The 19,563-nt window shown below is 40.9% G+C and overlaps 1 protein-coding gene across 1 annotated transcript; it reads right to left on the reverse strand.

Annotated features, from left to right (window-relative positions):
• Positions 1-9: 9 nt before the first annotated feature.
• Positions 10-17,884, reverse strand: LOC121181379 (zinc finger protein 729-like). The gene is made up of 22 exons (XM_041037320.1): positions 17,696-17,884; positions 15,781-15,955; positions 15,181-15,668; positions 13,491-13,671; positions 13,065-13,117; positions 12,144-12,309; positions 11,950-12,042; positions 11,680-11,754; positions 11,483-11,569; positions 11,260-11,337; positions 10,250-10,492; positions 8,983-9,764; positions 7,437-7,538; positions 5,525-6,221; positions 5,038-5,442; positions 4,152-4,646; positions 3,235-3,945; positions 2,878-2,939; positions 2,325-2,474; positions 1,536-1,755; positions 1,023-1,295; positions 10-797 (listed from the first exon to the last, which is right to left on the reverse strand). The coding sequence occupies exons 1-22, from the start codon at positions 17,702-17,704 to the stop codon at positions 178-180; spliced, it is 6,165 nt and encodes a 2,054-aa protein (XP_040893254.1). The 5' UTR covers positions 17,705-17,884; the 3' UTR covers positions 10-177.
• Positions 17,885-19,563: the final 1,679 nt, after the last annotated feature.

Below are 19,563 nucleotides of genomic sequence, written 5' to 3' on the forward strand. Positions count from 1 at the left end.
GTGACGTGATTTATTTTCTTGAATCTTAAGTTCAATACAAGTAACCATGGAGCAGACTGTATATCATATATTGCACTATTACATGTGATTCCTACCACATTGCTTGACCAGTCAGTGTAATATATTTACTTTTTCCTTGTCTGTTCGCTCAGATTACTGTACATTTCCCAAATGACATTATTGACTATTTACCACTAAGAGCTGCTGTTTTGGTCTCCCCAGAGGTTTTGTTGGTGGTTTTGGCTTTTTGTTGTGAATCTTCAGATGCGCTTGATAACCTTGAGAGTAATAGAAGCACTTCCCACATTTCTCACAAGTATACGGTTTCTCTCCAGTGTGAACTCGCAGGTGAACTTTCAGATCACATGCTTTGGAGTAACTTTTACCACAGATTGAGCAGAGATGTGGTCGCTCACCAGTGTGAGTTTTGAGGTGCATACTCAGGTGGGAGGATTGTGAAAATGCCCTCCCACACTGATCACAGTGAAAATTCTTCTCTCTAGTGTGCGTCAACTCGTGTTTTTTAAGCGAATCTGCTGTGACGCAGCTCTTTCCGCATTCTGAACACAGGAAAGGTGAATCTCCAGAGTGAATGCGCTTATGTATTTTAAAATAATATTTGTTTTTGAATGTCTTGTCACAGTCAGGACATGCGTAAGGCTTTTTGTGACTGTCTCTGTGTTCTTCCAGCTGTTGTTTCTGAGGGAAGTCCATTCCACATTCTCCACACACATGAACTGTCACAGATTCTTCAGGAGGACTTGTCTCTTGAACTAATGTCCAATTTGGTAACTCTCCTGCAAGAAAAAAAAAATCAATAACAAAAAGTTAGGGCAGAGTAAAAAACACAAAACCACATCTACATAACTTATCTTTCTTAATCTTAAAAAAAACAATGAAACTGCCAGTTATTATCAAAGTATAGTTGACAAAGGTAAAGTTCACTAAAGAACACTACCATAAAAATGTGCATGCAAAAGAAAAAGATGTCACTTGGACAAAAGTGTCTTGTTGTTTCTGACCTCTGTGAACTTTCATGTGTGTTTTAAGGTTTCCACTCTGGGTGAATCCTCTTCCACATATAAAGCACTTAAATGGTCTTTTTCCTGAGTGAATGACAAGGTGTCGCTTCAGAGCGGTGTTGTGAGAGAAAACTCTTCCACAGGTCGGACAGTCGTACTTCTTCTTAGGTCTGCGTGGCCCCTGGTATTGTTTTGGCTCCACAGACGGCTTTTCTTGAGGCTGTTCATGGGAGCTTTGTTCATCCACAGGTTCTGGCCTTGGAGGAGTTTCTTCTAAAGAAAAAACCACAGACTAGTGTAAATTTGCCAAAGCAATGAGTCTGATGTGATATTTCTATTAATACCTCTACTTTCTATATCAAACTCCACATCACTGGTGGCTTCTGCCCAGGGGGCTACAGATGAAAATTAGCTTTATCTAGTGCAATAAATGTAATATACATAGTCCCTGAAAAAACTACAAAATAAAATAAAAATAGAATTTCATATTATTCTCATTTCAGTCTAATTCACCTTCAGGTGCTGGACTGCGGTCCTGGCCGTGTGCTGCAGGTGTCTGCTCTTCATGCTGATTTACCTCTAAAGCCCTATCGCTCAGGTGCATTTTCTTTGATGTGATATTATGTGGTTGATGTGAGCTGAGGCGCAGCCCTGAGGGTGGTGGTGCAGAGTAAGTCCCAGAGGGCCAGGAGGGCTGCTCGGCTTGACAGCCCTCTTCAAAGTGCTCCTGATCCTGTGATCATGAGAGGTTTTAAGTTATTATCATGTCTCTGAGTTAAAATTTATTGCTCACCAAATGTTGTAAAAACACTTTATAAATCTGACTTAAATGTGGCTATGATGTCTTTCTTCAGCAAATTACAGTATTACTCCTATTATTTTACCGTTTTCTTACGTAAATTTCCAGCTTCTCTCTGGTTTGATAACATCATCAGATAAAACATTCATACACATAGGTTAAAGACAACAGCTGTGCTGTGATTTCAGCTATATTTAATTGTAAAGTGATCACTCAAAGAGAAAGTTAGAAAGTTAGCTCATTCTGGCCCTGCTGTTGTGGTCCAGTCAACAAGTCTGCAATCTGTCTGAAAACACTGATGATATATTTATTTGTTATGCAATTGATAAATAATGTAAGGCAAAGTCAAACTAAACAACACAGATGTTTGGTACCATGGAGGTAAGCCGATTTACTGCGCCACTTAGTGACAAAATAAATTTAAGTGAAACCAAGGATTACAAGATGGTTGTTTGCATGAGATGTCAAGGTAACAAGAATGGCTGTGATTTGGCATCACCTACCGCCGTGCCCCTGAGGAGGGCACTGTCACTAATGCTCCCTCCTGCTGCACCACAGTAACCCTGACCCTCTGCTGCTCTCCAGTTACATGTGTCAGGGTTTTGGTCCCAGAGGCTGATCGCTGTATAATGACCAATGTTCCATGTGGATGCCCGAAAAACACACAGCACAGTGTTTCACATATATTAATTTATTTGTAACGGCCTACCACAATATCAACACTAAATGTCTCACCCTGAGGAAATACAAAAGACTGTCTGGACCAGAGGTATCAGCAAAACAGAGCACCTAGAAACTTAAACAAAGCTAAACAGTCCAAATGGTGTGATTAGCTATCAAATTAATTTATTTTGAACATGTCCAGACTTCAGCTAGTTCTGCCGTGGCAGCTGAAGCAGCAAGAGAGGGCCAGGAAGTGGTAGCTGCAGCTAATGTGAGATTGACAGCAAACACGGAGATATAGCTATGTATATTGTTCAGTTATTTATTTGTCACAAATTACTTGCCAGTTTAAATAGAGAAAGGCAGCAAGATAATTTTAAGAGTTCATCTGACCTGGTTGTGGCTCTCTGCAGAATGATTTTCTTGGTTCCCGAGCTGATGATGAGGTCTGTCTGCTGTATCAACAAAATAACCATATTCATCATACGATAGCCACTAGTTAAGATACACAACAAGCAGTTAACATTTTAGCAATTAGCTTAAAGAGTGTGACTTTTGAAAAATTTCATCACTGTAACTACTGCAGCTGACATAAAACTTACATACATTATCCCTCGTCAATATTAAAATACTTATCCTGATTTATATTGTAATTTCTGTTTGTTTTGTTTTTTTCATGGACATGGACAGTCTGGTTACCCTACACAGGATCTGATTTAGAAAAGTAAGTCAGTTAGTCCACACACCTACCAAGGTCAGAAGGCTCCCAGGTCAGGTCCTCTCCATCTGAATCAGGCAGAGCGCTTTGTGAGATCCTCTTGGGCCTGTTTGTCCAGGGGCTCCCCAGCTGCCTGGGTCTGCCGAGCTGCCTGGTGGGTCCTATGGGTTTGGCATTATGAGTTTTCTTGTGGTTGTTGAAGCCTTGCCTGTAGTAGAAACTCTTCCCACACTTGTCACACTGGTACGGCTTCTCCCCTGTGTGAACTCTGAGGTGAACTTTGAGTTCTTCAGCCCTGGTGTAACGTTTACCACAGATGGAGCAGAGATGGGGCCTCTCTCCAGAATGAGTCACATAGTGTGCTCTCAGAGTAGATTCCTGCTTGAACCTTTTTCCACATGTAATACATAGGAATGGTTTCTCTCCTGTGTGATCTCGCCCGTGGTTCTCTAGTCCCTTTGAGGTTTGGAAACCTTTATCACACTGGGAACACTGGTAGGGCTTCAGACCCTCGTGACCAGCTTCATGTTCTTTTAATTTCTGGATGTACATGAATCTCTTGCCACACTGTGTGCAACAAAATGGTTTCTTTGATTCATGGACTTGCTTCAAATGTTCTTCTAATAGTTGTTTGTCTGAAAATTGTGTCCAACACAACTGACAGAAGCAGATTTTCAATGATGACTGAGCCGCTTCAGGTTGAGGGGAACTTTTCTCTGATGCTGTCGTGCTGATGAATTTCCCTGTTGGAAGAAAAAGAAAATTAAACCAATACACCCTTAAATCTGCAATTATCAATAGTTCTATATTAACAATGGATCCAATTACCTTGTGTAATGTGCATGTGGTTGCTTAAAGTGATGAGCTCACACTTATGACCCCACGCTACAGTTACAGTACAGACAGATTAGCCAAGGACAAAAAAAAATGTCGAGCTCAGTGTTCTCACCTTTGTGAACCTTCTGGTGTGTTTTGAGGTTTCCAAGCTGTGTGAAACCTCTTCCACACAAAGTGCACTTGTACGGTTTCTTCCCTGAGTGAATAACAAGGTGCCTTTTCAGTGAGGCACTTGTAGGGAAATGCTTTCCACATGTTGAACAAATATACATCTTTGGAGCTCTGCGTTCTTCTTCACATTCCACAGCAGCTGTAGGTCCTAGGTGGTATATCCTCCGGTGAACTAACAAGCTCCGGTTGGCTCTAAATGTCTGTCCACAGTCGCAGCACTTGTGAATTGGGTGTTTTCCATGTTTCTCTCTCAGATGTCGGTCTCTCGTGTACACGCTCTGGAAATCCTTACTGCACTCTGTGCAGGTGAAGAGCTCCTCAGCCTCAGTTTTCTTTCGACGTTTCCTGGATGTTGTGTTCACAGAACGGTTAGTTTCAGGTTTGCTTGGCGTGGCTGTGTGCGTGTCACCAGGTAATGTACCATCAGGAGCACTACCTGCATGTATAGAACAAGGAAACTGGTACTGTATGTGCATAAAATCAGCAACACAGAAATTGCCACTTTTTAAATCTGGAGCAAATTAGCAGCCAGTGACATTTTATTTTTGTCTTTTCCTTTACCTCTTGTATCTTGACACTTAAGTGTTCGCAATGAATCCAAAGACCTCACTGTCAATAGCTTTCAGTGGAACTACTTGCTTCCATAGAGATAGTGCCTATGAACATGACTCAGAGCAAGATCTCTGATCTATCCCAAATAACGAGCACATCATCTTATGGTTAAAAAAAAAAAAATGCTCCTGGGTTTTTCAAATACTTTTAATTATTATTTTAACAGATTTGTTACCAAAATATTTTATTTTTTTCCCACAACTGAATAAACTTACCAGAAGAACTGCTCTCCAGATGTGATGTATCTGAGGTGATGGGAGCACTGGCAGTCTCCAGTCCATCCAAAGCTTCTGCAGTTTCCTTGGCTTCAGCTGACCATCCATGTATGCCAAAGTGTTTCTTCAGTCTGTTTTTGTGAGAGAATCTCTTGTCACACACTGGGCAGGTAAACAGTTTGTCTTTGGTGTGGATTAAAAGGTGTCTCTTCAGTCTGTTCAGGAAATTAAAGCTTTTCCCACATTGTGTGCATTTGTGAGGTTTGGTTCCAGTGTGAGTCCTCTGGTGTCTCTGTAGAGCTCTGCTGTTTGGGAACTTCTCACCACACATATGGCAGAAACAAGACTGCTCCATGCTTCTCTCCAGCTGCTGATCATCAGTGTGATGCACATCAGGAATGTATCCTACAATTCAACATGGAGACATTTAGATGTTTGAGGAAAATGACTATATATTAATGTAAAAAGAAAAACTATTTCCACTTACCAGAGTTTGCAGGATCCCATTCTAACTGTTCTCTTTCTGAGTTGATCAAACCACCAACTGTCTCTTCTTCCTCTTGCACTTTCATCATGACATTGGTCTCTTTAGTGTGTGTTTGCATATGAAACTTGATCTGTCTCATCAGAGAAAAGTTCAAACCACACACAGGGCAGAAGAAAGGCTTCTTCTTAGTGTGGTTTCGTAGGTGAACAATTAGAGTGTTTTGAAAGGTAAACCGCTTCCGACAGTGGAAACATCTGTAAAGTTTGAATCCTCCAGGGTGTTTCTTGGTGTGCTGGCACAGATGACCTTGAGTTTTGAATTGTTTTTTACAAACCTGAACGAAATACTTGCTGTCTTTGTGGATCTCCTGTGGTTGTGTCCTGTCCTTGTCACCAGAACAGAGGGTGAATTGTGCTATAGACTTAACTACAACTTCAGAAGCTGCTCTATTTTCTTTATCTTCAGTTTTTATTGATAGTGAAACAATTTCACATTCGGTCTGATCTCCGTGCAAAGGATTACAACCACAGTCACCTGCATTTAGGTGAGGACTGATGTCATATTTGGGTTGGTGTCCATCAACATCTGTGACATTACTTTTAGGGTTGTGATGTTCATGACTGGACTCGGGTAAATGATCTGATGTGGTTCCACACTGACAGAAGACAGCATGGCCAGGACATCTACAGGATGATTCCTAAACAAGAGACAGTAAATTAAAATGTATACATTATTACTACTATAGACCACAGATTTGTTTCGGTTTTTGAAAGCGTAGTCACACTCTTTTTAATTTCAATGTTCCTCAGAGATAACCATGAAACTGTGAAAGAGAATCTAGCACTTAAATTCTAAAACAAATAAACAAAAAAAAAAATTAAGACAGAGATTATCTGTGGAAACTCATGTTTCACTGATCAGACAGTGTGAAGGACATTCCATGAAGTCAGCTTCTACAGACGGCATCCAAGAAAAAAAAAATCACTCCCAAAACTGCAAGATTAAAGTTTGCCCATGAACATGAAAGAACCCTGATGAATGTTGGCAAAACATGAACATTCCGTGGTCCAATGAAACCAAAATAAATGTGTCTGGATCAGATGGGGTCCAGCATGTTCGGTGTGGGCCTGGCCAGGACTACCACAGTGACTGCATAGTGCCAACCATTAAACAAGTTTGTATACCCAATTACTGAATTAACATCATCAGACTCCCAGTCTCAAAAAGCTTGGCAAGAGAGCAATTTTCCAACAAAACAATGAACCCAAACATACTGCAAAAACCACACAAGAACTTTTAAAGAGGACAAAAGTGAAAACTATGACATGGCCCAGCATGTCCCCTGACTTGAATCCAATAGAAAACCTGTGGAGTATTTTAAAGAGGAAGGTAGAGCAACAGAAAACCCCTCCAGCGAAGAGCAGCTGAAAATTATCTGTGAAGAATGGCAGAAGATCTCTGCACAGATCTGTGCAAGACTGGGATCATCAATGCCCAGGAGGATCAAATCTGCCATCACAAATAATCTCAAAAATACAAAATATAGAAAAATAAAAGAATGAAATCTCACTAATGAGGGCCTCTTTTTGACCGACCTTTATTACAGTTGGTTCTTTAATACGAACTTTTCATAGTTTATTTGATCAAACATGATTGTTTTCATGTTTTTTCAAATCATATCACATCTTTCAGCAATGTACCAGACAGCAATGTACCAGTACCATGTTATAGCCAAATAATATACAATAAAATGGAAAATAAAGGTGATTGTGATCATGAAGCTGTCAGCATGAGCAATGTAAATATGTCACCTGCGATCTGAACGTAAACAGTGCAGCATCACATCATATCTACAGTGTTTTAATTAAAATTATATCTCGATTGCTTGCTTTTATGAATTTTAATGACATACCTGTGTTGAGCTGCAACAAAATGAGTTCACTACCATTAACCAGACAAGCTGAAAACGATCGGTTCTGAAGTCTCCTTCCTGCACAGACACGCCTCTGCTGAGCTGCTCTCAACGTAAACAAACCCGAGACGTTCACATGCTGCTGCTCAATCATACACACTTTGCCACTGGACAGCTGGCTAACGGCTTGTTAGCATGTTTCACCAACTCGACTCAACTGAAATCTTTAAAACTCACCTCATTCATGGTGGGTAAAGAAAAAAAAATCAATTTTAATCACGTCCCCAAGTCGCAGCATCACCACAGTGCAAGTGCCAAAAGGCCATTTATGTCTTTGTACAAGCTGTGGTAGCAGTTAGCATGTAGCGCTAACTGAGCTGGGGGTGAGCTAGGGTCAGAGTTCTTCTTCTCTGAATTTAATGCCGCTGATCGCAAATCAACGTGTTTACGCGCATAACGCCACCTACTGTACCGGAGCGTGTAACCTCAGGGCCTGTTAACTGCCATTTATTAAAGAGTTGATTTTAATCCAGTATGTCCAAGCCTTAGTCTTGGGGGGGGGAAAAGCATTTCCTCTCCTCTGCATTTCCCTTTGAAAGTGTTTATCTTAATTGATTTGTGTTTGCTGTGAGTGTCTCCCTTTATGATCTGAGTCCCGCTCTTTCTGCTACAAATCCCTTGCTGCATTTTTTTTATTAATGATTTGGCCTCAGCCTTCTCAAAAGGATCTCTCATTATTTCATCGTCCTTTAATTTCAACTCTTTTTGCACTCTCATTTGTTTTCTCGCTAGCCCTCACACCAACTTGAGCAGGAACCCAGGAGTATTGTACATTAATTCCAACCCTTGTATTCTCAGCACTATCATCGACAAACCACCTCTTACTGTTTCTTTTTAATTCAAACTATTAAGAGCTGCAACGGGGTCTGAACCAGTGACAGCTCTCTCAGGTCTTACTTCTAATCTCCACTGTAAACCTAAAATTATAGCAACAGTTTCTGCTGTAAATACCTTTGGACATGACTACATCAGACTCAGGTATGTACACTCCTGCTCTTACATGTTCACCCTCTGGCTCTTCAGATCCATCATTAAATATTGGCATCTAGTTCTAATAATTCCTCTTTACTTAATCTTGAATCAAATATCAAATATTTTTTAAAAAGCAGGCAAGTTTCTGAAAAATTTCTGTATTCCATCAACATGGATTTTAAAATAACAGGGATATTGTGCATAATTTTTGAACATTAAGTATTATTATTTGGCATGCAGGATACAAAGGCACTCAAATTGTACAGATGGGCTACTGGAGTTAACATAAAAACATGAGTACAAAACATGAATACAGGAAAGACAACACAGTAAGCTTCCGAATTATTCTTGGCAATCCACACCGACTCTGTAGCGCATATTTTCAGATAGAGTAATTGTCTATGCTGTAGGTGGGAAGAATGGAAGGAAGAGGAACAGGGAAGAAGCACATTTTACTGCAATATTTTCAAACACGGTTAACGACAAAAAAAATGCATCATTAGAGCAACTGTTAGATGTCCAGCCGGGCCTGTTGCTTCGGTCTACCGAGCTGTCTGGTTGGCCCGATGCGTTTTCCAGCATGTGTGCGCTGATGCTGCCGCAGACCCTGGCGGTAAATGAAGCTCTTGCCACATTCTCCACACTCGTAGGGTCTCTCCCCAGTGTGAAGCCTGTGGTGCACCTTCAGTTCCTCGGCTCTAGAGTAGCCTTTCCCACAGACGCTACAAATAAAAGGTCTGTCTTTAATGTGGGTCTGATAATGTGCTGTCAGGTACGAGTTTATCCGAAACGTCTTCCCACAAATGGAACATGCGAACGGCCTTTCCTCAGAGTGCTGCATCTCATGCAGCTTGAGAGATGAAGCCGTGTGGAAACCTCTGCCGCACTGGGAGCAGAGGAAGGGTCTCTCCCCAGTATGGATGCGCTGGTGGATTTGTATGTAGCTTTCATTGATGAACTTCTTGCCACAGTCAGGACATGAGTAGGGCTTCTCCTTGATGTGGGTTTTCATGTGTTCTTCCAGCTTTTCTTTTTCACTGAACTGAATGCCACAGCGGCGGCAGAAGAGAAGCTGTGATGTGCTGTGCTCAACTGTGTCTGATTCAGCAGCTGTCTCTGTGTGTGAAGTAATGTGGTGTGCTTGTAAGGCAGACTGACTCTCACAGTCTTTTCCACATTCCAGGCAACGGAGGGATGATCTGATCCTGGACTCCCCCGGCAGGGACTTCAAGTACTCGGACAGTTCTGATGCTAGGGGATTCACCTCATCGTCAAAGTCCACAACGCCCTTACGACCTTCACAGTGATAAAGTAGAGATAAACCATATTTAAGTCTTTGTCGGCTACTGACCAACAGTCAATGCTAGTCAACAAAAGTCAGAATCCAATAGTTACACTTTTAGCACATTTTATAATCATCTTCATCTCTTTAACCAGGATCTCTGGACATTCAGAGCAGCAGTCTAGCCTGTCTGTAAAACTAAAACATTAGCTATATATCTGATATCTGCAGCTTTAACTGTCAGGAAATTTGAAGTATCAAAGTATAGTTACTATTTTTAGCAACAGTAAATTTGTCTCGTTTTATAGATACTCATGAGTTTTCATGTGCTTTGAAGGTGACTTTGAGCAAAACACTGACAAAAGGTCAAATACAGGTGCAATGTATTTTCCTAAAAATTCTCATTTATTTATTCAACTAGTTAACTAGTTGTATGTCCAATATAACATGCAGAAAAGCTTGAATGTACTCATTTGACTCCCTCCCACAAAATACTCACCAAAGTGGACTTTGTAGTGCGTTTTGAGATTGCCCTTCTGGTTGAAACCGCGACCACAGATGGAGCAGCAGTACGGTTTCTCTCCTGTGTGGATCAGCTCGTGCCTCTCTAGTTTATAGGCATGAGGAAATTCTTTGCCACACACTGAGCAGTGGTACTCTATCTTCTCTTTGGGCCTCTTCAGGAGCTCAGGAGGTATTTCTACTGGTACACGAACCATCTTTCTGCCGGGGCGCTTCTTGCCTATGTGGTGGAAAAATAACATGAAATTACAAAATGAGCTTGCAGACTTATTGAAATCCAATCACATATCAATCAGATTCTGTTTATATTGTTCATTTGTTTGCTTTAACAACCCTTGTAAACAAGCTCTGTTCTTAACCAAACATATTTTGTTTTTAGGTGCTAAACACTGAATGAAACTGGTATGTAAGAAAAAGGCTGCAAATAACTCTCTTTATATTTATTTTTCTTTTCAAAACATTTATAACCTGGATTCAACATTAAGCTTTTTCGACAGTGTCAAAATCATTTTTCTTGCCTGTAGATGGTACACATCAGCTTGTCTACATCTAAGCTCCTGCTGCGGGTGTTTTTTCCTGCTTACAGGTGGCACAGGTTGGACTGGAACAGCAGGTCTAGAACTACTGCTGCTCTGAATTTGGACGAATATCAAAGATGCTGCATGTCTTTTTCTATTAACAGAAAAATACCTGGCAGCTGTGCATTAAAATCACAGTTCCTCACAGCTCCTGTCAAGAGTGTATCAACTGTTCTAAATCACTGCACCAGGTTTATTTAGCTGGCTGCTGCAGGCAGCTGTAGCAGCAATACTATTACTATGCTGTAAACAGCCAGTTAACACGCTGGTGAAACTGAGCTAACTATGGGGTAACATGGTAAAAGCCTGCTTAAAAAATGAAGGCAATTTAAACACAGCCACCTTTTCTTTGCCTGGAAAATGATTCCATAATGGTTATACACTCTTGTAAACATTTACTTGCTCTTACCAGCAGAAACACCTGTGTTTTCTTCATCTCCTTCAGCTGATGGTTTGGTGTCTTTCCTTCTTCTGTAAGGTCGCTTTGCTGTTAAAAGAAAAAGAGAAAGGTTTATTGCTTTAGTCTAAAACCACTTCAGAATTGGATCCAAATTTTTTTAAGACCAAAAGATTCAAATTTAACTAGATCAAAATTCAACCCTACTTGTGAACCAAATTTTTTCTTGCCTTACCAGCGACACGGCGAACAGTTTTTGAGTTTAATTCTTCTGATTCCACTATGGTAGGGAAATTTCTCTTTCGTCGAGTACGCCTCGATACTATAAGAAAAAAAAAGAAAAAACATATAACAAACAATGACATGCAAAATTAACATTTCAGATGCATGAACATGCTTTCAATATCCATAAAAATACAGAGGAACACTCACTTCCAGGCTCTTCCTCCAAGTCTTCTGTAGACAACAGAGGAGTTTCTGAAATCTTTCTTCTGCCTCTTCTCTTTACTTTGTGACATAAAAAAGGAGAAAACATTTCAGTATGGAAAGCAACACACACTAACGACGAATTCTGAATACCAGGTAAAAATAAAACAAATTTTAATATGAATCTTCTAAATCCTCTATGTGTATTACTTAAACCAACAAGGTGAATGTGCATGACAATGAATTTCACTGTAGTCTCCAAATCAGCCCACTCACCAGGATTTGCAGGAACTTCCTTTTCTGCATCCGAGACGTCCAATGAAGCCACTGTTCTTTCTGAAGCCTTGTTCTCTCTTCTGCGTCTCTTTCCTGATAACACAATGTGCAAAAAGATACACTTAGAACTGAGACATAACTATTTTTTACAACCTGAAGAGTTTCCATTTATTATTCTTTTGATTTCCGTTTACCACGGTACAAGGGCGAAACAGTTGTCATCTTTACTACTCTCTCTTTTTCCTCCCCTTCTTCCCTTTCTTCATCTTCTCCCACAGACACAACTTCCATGATGAGTGTTGGACTACTGCTGTCTCTCTGGTTTTGGCCTTGTAGCTGAGACTCGGACAGGCCGACACCCTGTGATCATAATCATTAAAAACCATCAGAAATATACCCCCAAATGCCCTCCCTGGGTTCACAGTACTTTAGCCTGCAAACAGAGCAAAGATAAGTGCATTTTTATGGCAGTTCTAGGGAGTAATCCAAACTATTCTGTGGTGCTCTGCTGCAGTAACTGGTAACTGGTTAATCAGTAATCTTGTCTGTTTATCTAGCCCGCACTGAGACTGAAGACTCTCTCCTCTACTGACTAAGTTTTGGTTCATAAGTGTATTTTTTAAAGGTAACATCTACCATAGAGCAGAAGTTACACTGTGCTCTTCCAAACATTTTGGTCAGTCAGATTTAGACAGTTGCTCTCCTTTATCCCTAAACAAAGCGCTAAGATTAGCAAGCACCCGCTTCATAGACCTCAGGCAAAATCTGGGAGAGTTCTGGGGATATCTTATGACTCACTTAACAAGTGGATCCTAACTTTGGTCTGTATTAAATCCTGTCCAAGACAACTCATTGTTTCCCAATACATTTACATCTAGTCATTTCTAGCTGTCTCTTTGTCGAAATGGAAAAGCTCCATTGTTTTGGGGTTTTGCAGGACATAGACTCAACTCTATGATCATTGTGGAGGATGTTTATGTGGTGTTGAATTGTATTACATGTAATATGCAATAGCATTTTAAGCTATGTATGAAATCAGAGATGTCCAGACACTTAAAGGGGGCAGCCCGTATCTGTCCTTTAGCATTGTAAAACTATGTCTTGAGATAAATTACCTTGCTAGGCTGAGAACTTTCTGTGCAATCCGAGCCTCGGTCAGGACTCTCTCCTGTAAAAATCAAAGATACTTTGCTCAGGTTCAGATCTACCTGACAGTCTTCTTTCTAGATGAAGATGAAGTCAATAAAGATCCTGAAGATGAAGCATGAATGTGAATATATTGATGACAGAAAACAAAAGAGCTAAGACTCTGTACAGTACAGTTTTAATTAGAGATCTTGTTTTAGAAACACTTAAATGTGTTTGGCTGCCAATTCCCTGAATGCCCCTTTTTTCAACTGCTACTGAAAATATTATTCCAAATAAACTCCAAAACTCCCGTGGGAAACTGAAACCAGAGTGGTCCCTTGAGTAAATAAATAAATCTGTAGGCCTTGCAGGAGTAAGGGCTATCGGTAAACATGCTGTTATGAACAACCTACTGGCATCCCACTCGACCACTTCTCCATCAGAGTTGATTAAACCTCCAATTTCTTCATCTTGTTCCTCTTCTTCCTCCTCCCCCGCCTGCAATCTAACAGTCAAATGAAGCGTTTGGTCCTCTAAGTTTGCAGATGCCATCTTGAGTCCGTGTGACATCAGAGGCTTATGTTCAGGAGAATCCTAAATACAGAACACAGTGCGAAAAGGTCTTCATTTTCATCATCTCTTTGGTGACTTTATCCACTAAGTTTATCTGACGGGAAGAAGTAACACCAGATTTTTACATTTCTCTAATCTGGTTGGAATGAACAGTAGTAAAAAAAAAAGTATGTATATTATCTGCCTACCTTGCTAATCCCATTTTGTTTGATTCTTTAACTGAAAATAAAAATGCATTATTTAAAAAAACTGTGAATGAACCCCATGCAAGAACATTTTCATGTTCCTGAATCTCTCTTATGTTTTTCTGGGAGGTTTGCTTGTACGAGTGTTTCAAGTCAGATTCATCAAACTCTCTTAACTTCTCAAACTCGTCAAAAATCTCTCGCTTCAGCCTGACGAATGCCGCCGTTCATCATGAGGTGCATGTTCATGAGATTTGATCATAATAAGCATAATCAGCGGCCCTAAAACTGCCATGTGAGGCTGCCTCTTCAGCTCTGTTTGTGGGAATGAATCATTCACAAAAATGCAGCTGAAGAGTAGAAGAAGATTTTCACAACTCGGAGCGTCCTGTTGCTAAAAATCTGCAGGTGAAAAACACATGATTTTTGCAGCTGCTAATTTGAATGCTGTCCAAAACTATGTTTTAGGATACTGCAAAGTGTTATCTGCTTTTACACAACCAGTGAAGGACTGGATCCAGACGGATGATTAGACAGTAAGGCGGCAAAGTGTGACAGGACAGAAACATACTTCTTCTAGTGGGACAGATGTATTTCTTTTATAAATGTGTGAAAGAATGAGGTGGAAGAGCGTTGACGACAACGGATTTCTATCTGGGCATTATACCTGTGTACTTTGTCTTAGGACTGCACTGTACTGATGTTATATTTAAAAAATAAATGCAAGTCATAAAAAAAAATAATAAATTACAGCTTTTGAACGATATAAAGAGGGAATGGTTAAGGGTACATGAAGTTAGATGTTAAAAAATGCTTTAATTAACTGTTCTGAGGCGCAGTCAAGGGGGATATGACAGTCACTGAGACAAGAGAATAATATATACAGTAGCCTACAGCAAGTTATGTTACACTGTCGGGTACAGCAGAGGATAATACTAGACAAAGACCCAGCGGCTGCTTTCAGAGTACCTAGCAACTACTTTCTGTGCATAGGTCCTACGACAGGTCTGTCTAAATGTCATTCATACCTCAGAGACATTTCTAAGTACGAGAACACTGATGAATTCCAAGTTATCTTACATCACTCCTACATGCCACTTAAGGACTGATCTGTTTATATGAGTAGTCCTTGCATGAGGTCCATTGTGACATTACTAAGATGCATTTGCAAACAAAAAATAAAGAAGAAACTAAAGGGTATCTAAATGTGAGTCCTTTAGCTAACCACATGAAACTACTACAAGATAACTACAAAAAACAAGTAAGAGAAAGGAGACTTTTTCTTTATAAATAATGTTTGCTTAATGTTATTTCATGTATTTCTACATAAAGAATTTCTACATACTGTTTGGCAAGGTGCTGATCTTTTGGTCTCATGTAGTTCTGCTTCTGTTGGCAAAGATGTGCTTTGTTTAAAGTCAAGGCTCTGGTCTGGAGCATAACACCCATCCTCAGCATGTGCTCGCTGATGGGAATTCGTGTTCCCTTTGTGACCAGGGGTCGGCTCACTTTCTGGGCAGGAGAAAGATTTCTCTCCTGTGTTATTGCACTGATCCACAGTCACATTTCCTGGTGTCTTCCCACAAACACAGGAAATCTTAGGTTTCTCATCACAGTCAATGAGCATGTGTCTCTGGTGTCCTTCCCTGCCAGAGCCACTCTGGCCATAGAAAGTGGGGCCATCGGATTCCAAGCATTTCTCCACCGAATTAACAATATGCTGTCTCTTTACTCCATATGAAGTGGAGCTCTCTTTACCACATGCTTCGAGGTGGGGATGACAAGTGTGTGCAGAAGTATCCTCTTTTTGTCCCTCTGAGCTGAAGCTCTCATCTGTATTTAACATCACAAGGTAAAACAAAAACAAATGTGACAAATCACAACAGAGTAACTGTGTGTATGTCATACAGAAAGGTGATGCTGATATTTAAGAGTTTCCACTCACGATTTTCACTCACAGTCCAGCCGTCCTCTTCCTCTTTGATGATTACTCGAATATCTGGCGTCTCACAATTATAGTCGGGACTTGCTGGTGCTTTTTTTTGGTCATGATGTGTCAAATTCTGGTCATCATAATTTTCATTTAGACTCAGAGACAACGGATCTTGGAGTTCGGGATCCTGATAAGACATTAGAACACAGACACACTTCTCAGGAATCAGTATCCGCAAGGCGTACAGTAACAAACCTCAGAAACCTTTGAATTGTCCCGTAGTCTCACACTGCATGTCTACTTTAACACTGTCTAATGCAAACCTTGTTCCATTGTACACTAGTATTATTAGTAGTATTAGTAGTATTAGTATTACTAGTAGTATTATTATTGAATAACATAACACTATAGCATTACTAAGTCGGCACTGCACTGAGACACTGCAAAAAAAAAAATGACAACAGAAAATGACATGACAACAGATAAAAGCTGTGATGGATTATTTAATGCATTCACACTTCAAATCACTGCAAGTTGATTTTCTGGTTGACGTGTGTACCGTTCATTCAGATCAATCAAAAGGCTGTGTGAAGACTGTCACAGATGATAAACTTTTAATGATAATTACACTCTCAGTTGCCAGTTTATTTAGTAACCCTGGTTCAAACTAGTTCAACATTCCTGCCATAAATCCTTCCTTCCTGAATGTTATAATGCTGAAGGCTTAGGCTCCTTCCCAGCCACTGCGTTCCTCCAAGGAACGTCGTCTGGCACTGCCATCCTTGCACACAAGTCAATCACCGTCCAAACTTCTCATTTGTGGTTCCCTGATGGTGGAACGAGCTACCACATGTTATCAGAGCAGGGAAGTCCCTCTATATCCTCTTCTGAGAGCACCTCCTCTCCTTACACGGCAAACTAGCCCTTACTGTGCACTTTATTATCTGATCTCCTTGCACTTTGTGTTATTGAATACATTTAGTACTTAGTACTAACTTCAAGGTCTTTGCCTGTACTGAAGCTTTAGTGTTGTCCCTCAATTGTGAGTCACTTTGGACAAAAGCGTCTGCCAAATGAGTAAATGTATAATGTTCAGTTTTTGTTTAAACTGGTTTACTGGAGTGTCGTCAGTGAGGACAGAGTGCATTCATTTTAGTAAATAATAAAAATAAAGAAAATAAAATGCCTACGGAGAATATATTAGAGAATCGGTTTCTTGTCTCATAAAGTTACTTTTTTCAAATTCAATATTTAGGGCTTAAATTATCGTTCTCACGTGACTATCGCAGAGGAGTCATATATGTCTCTATCTATCCATCCATCCATCCATCTCTTCATTTGCTGTGTTTACACTTGAAGTGATCAAACACAGGGACAAATTCACGTATTCATAAGAAACTGGCCGTTTTGTGCACCTTTCAATGATTGCATGATTGAATGATTCGGTCATATGGTGACACCAAACTCAAATGCATGACAGTAATAATGTGACAGTGGGCTACAGGCTTCAATGAACTTATCTGTTTTGCTACACTAGCTATCATAACGTTATGACACTTTGCGCTAACGTTATGTCTGTTATTTTCTTGACAACCATAACACTTTGAAATGCTTCGTCGACAGCCGGGGGGCAGAGAATTAATCGTTTTAAGTTGCATATGTCGCTGAATGCAGCGCTAGTTAGTTTATAACAAACGCCACCAGCTAACGAGCTAGCTTTCAAGCTATTCTCACAATTTTATTTAGAGCTGTCGCGACATGTAGGAGCAAAACATTTAAACCAATGGACCCACACCTATCAGGGTACTTTATCTGCAGGTAAACGAACTGGATGTACCTAACTGTAACAGTTAAGCTACATAGAGAATCCCAGCCAACGACAGCCAGCTGTACAGTGTAATAATAGCCCGAACGGCAGCTACGTTACCTCGAACATAGTGCGATGTGGCCGCCGGGTTTGAAGGATGTCATAAGCAAATGAGGATGGACAGTAAATGAAGCTAAGTTGTAGCGTTATTGTGGATGGACCAGCTGTCCTGAACTACACCTACTGTCTATGTTAGCTAAACTGTGTTGCGCCACCACTTCTTCTTCTTCTGTTTTTTTTTTTCCTTTTTCTTTTTCCAGCGGCGATGGCAGGTCACCAGCTGGAGGGCGCGTACCGCCCCCTGCTGGACAGCAGGGGGAAACTACTGTAAGTGATGGGTAGTCATTTAAACAAATACCGGAAGCCACCTACACTTAAAGAGTATTTTATTAGAAACACCTGTGCACCTGCTTATCCATGCAGTTATCCAGTGAGCCAATCATGTCAATGTGATGCATAAAATCATGGATCTACAGGCCAGAAGCTTCACTGATGACTGTGGCATGATTGCTGGGGCCAGATTGGCTGTTTATTTTTCCTGAAACTGCTGATCTCCTGTCTTTGGAGTTACTGAGAATGGTGCCAAAAAACAAATAAACAAACAAAAAACATCCATTGAGCAACAGTTCTTGACAGAAACACCTTGCTGATGAGAAAGACAATGAGATGACCACAGCATGGTAATCTCAAACACCTATCATGAACATGCCAGTGAGTTCAGTGGCCTCGCCAGTCGCCAGATCTCGGGGTTTCGGCCCAGAGAGCCTATAGAGCTATAGCTGAGAGCCTGCTGCTGCGGCTCTAAGCTAAAGCTTCCCACCAGCTTCTCATTACCTGCTTTGTCTGTTTCAGTTTCAGACAGGTATTTCACTGAACACCATTTTGAGAAACATTTGCTGCATTAGCTACATTCAGCTTTGGGTCAGACAAATCTAATCAGGATGCTTACTTTTATACATGCGTGCTTGTGGTGCATGCTAGATGGAACGATGGGAGATGAGATGAATACATGTAAAAATACTTTGCTTTGAAAAATAGTTTGTCTGATGGGTTTTCTCCTGAAAAACCGCCACATAATAAATTCAGAAGGGAAAATCAGTTTTCTCCTTCATTAGGTGTTTCTGTTTTTGTCTGTGTGCCTCCTAGTAGTCACACCCCACCAAGGCTTCTCACAAGCCCCCAAGAGCCTGAGCGCTCTCATCTTATAGCATTCACAGTGAACAGGCTTCTCGCTCACGGTGCTGGGCCGAGCCGGCCCCCAAGAGCCTGAGCGTGTGTTTTTGTTTTTTTTTTTAATACTATGGAAATCTTTTTTGTAAGGATTTCCTTTAAAAATTAGCAGATATATGTAAATCAACAGGGTAAGTAGTTTGCCAAATCAAGCTTAAATGATTGTGTACTGTGCCTCTGTGTGTGTGTGTGTGTGTGTGTTTAATCAACAGTGTGAACAGTGAACTGAAACTGCTCTCTATTCCTTTTCTACACAATCTCCCTCCACAATTCTTAGCAAAATCCTCTCTGCTCTCTAATGTATTAGGGAGACAAATCCATTAGTTTAAAAAAAAAAAAGTAAGACTTCTCCTCCTGTAGCCCGGAGGAGAAGCCGGGCCCTGCGGTCGCGGTGCTCTTCCTATACAGCAATACAGTGAGCCACCGGGCCCTGCGGTCGCGGTGCTCTTCCTATACAGCAATACAGTGAGCCACCGGGCCCTGCGGTCGCGGTGCTCTTCCTATACAGCAATACAGTGAGCCACCGGGCCCTGCGGTCGCGGTGCTCTTCCTATACAGCAATACAGTGAGCCACCGGGCCCTGCGGTCGCGGTGCTCTTCCTATACAGCAATACAGTGAGCCACCGGGCCCTGCGGTCGCGGTGCTCTTCCTATACAGCAATACAGTGAGCCACCGGGCCCTGCGGTCGCGGTGCTCT

This window comes from Toxotes jaculatrix, chromosome 4 (genome assembly GCF_017976425.1).
Source record: "Toxotes jaculatrix isolate fToxJac2 chromosome 4, fToxJac2.pri, whole genome shotgun sequence".
NCBI lineage: Eukaryota > Metazoa > Chordata > Actinopteri > Toxotidae > Toxotes > Toxotes jaculatrix.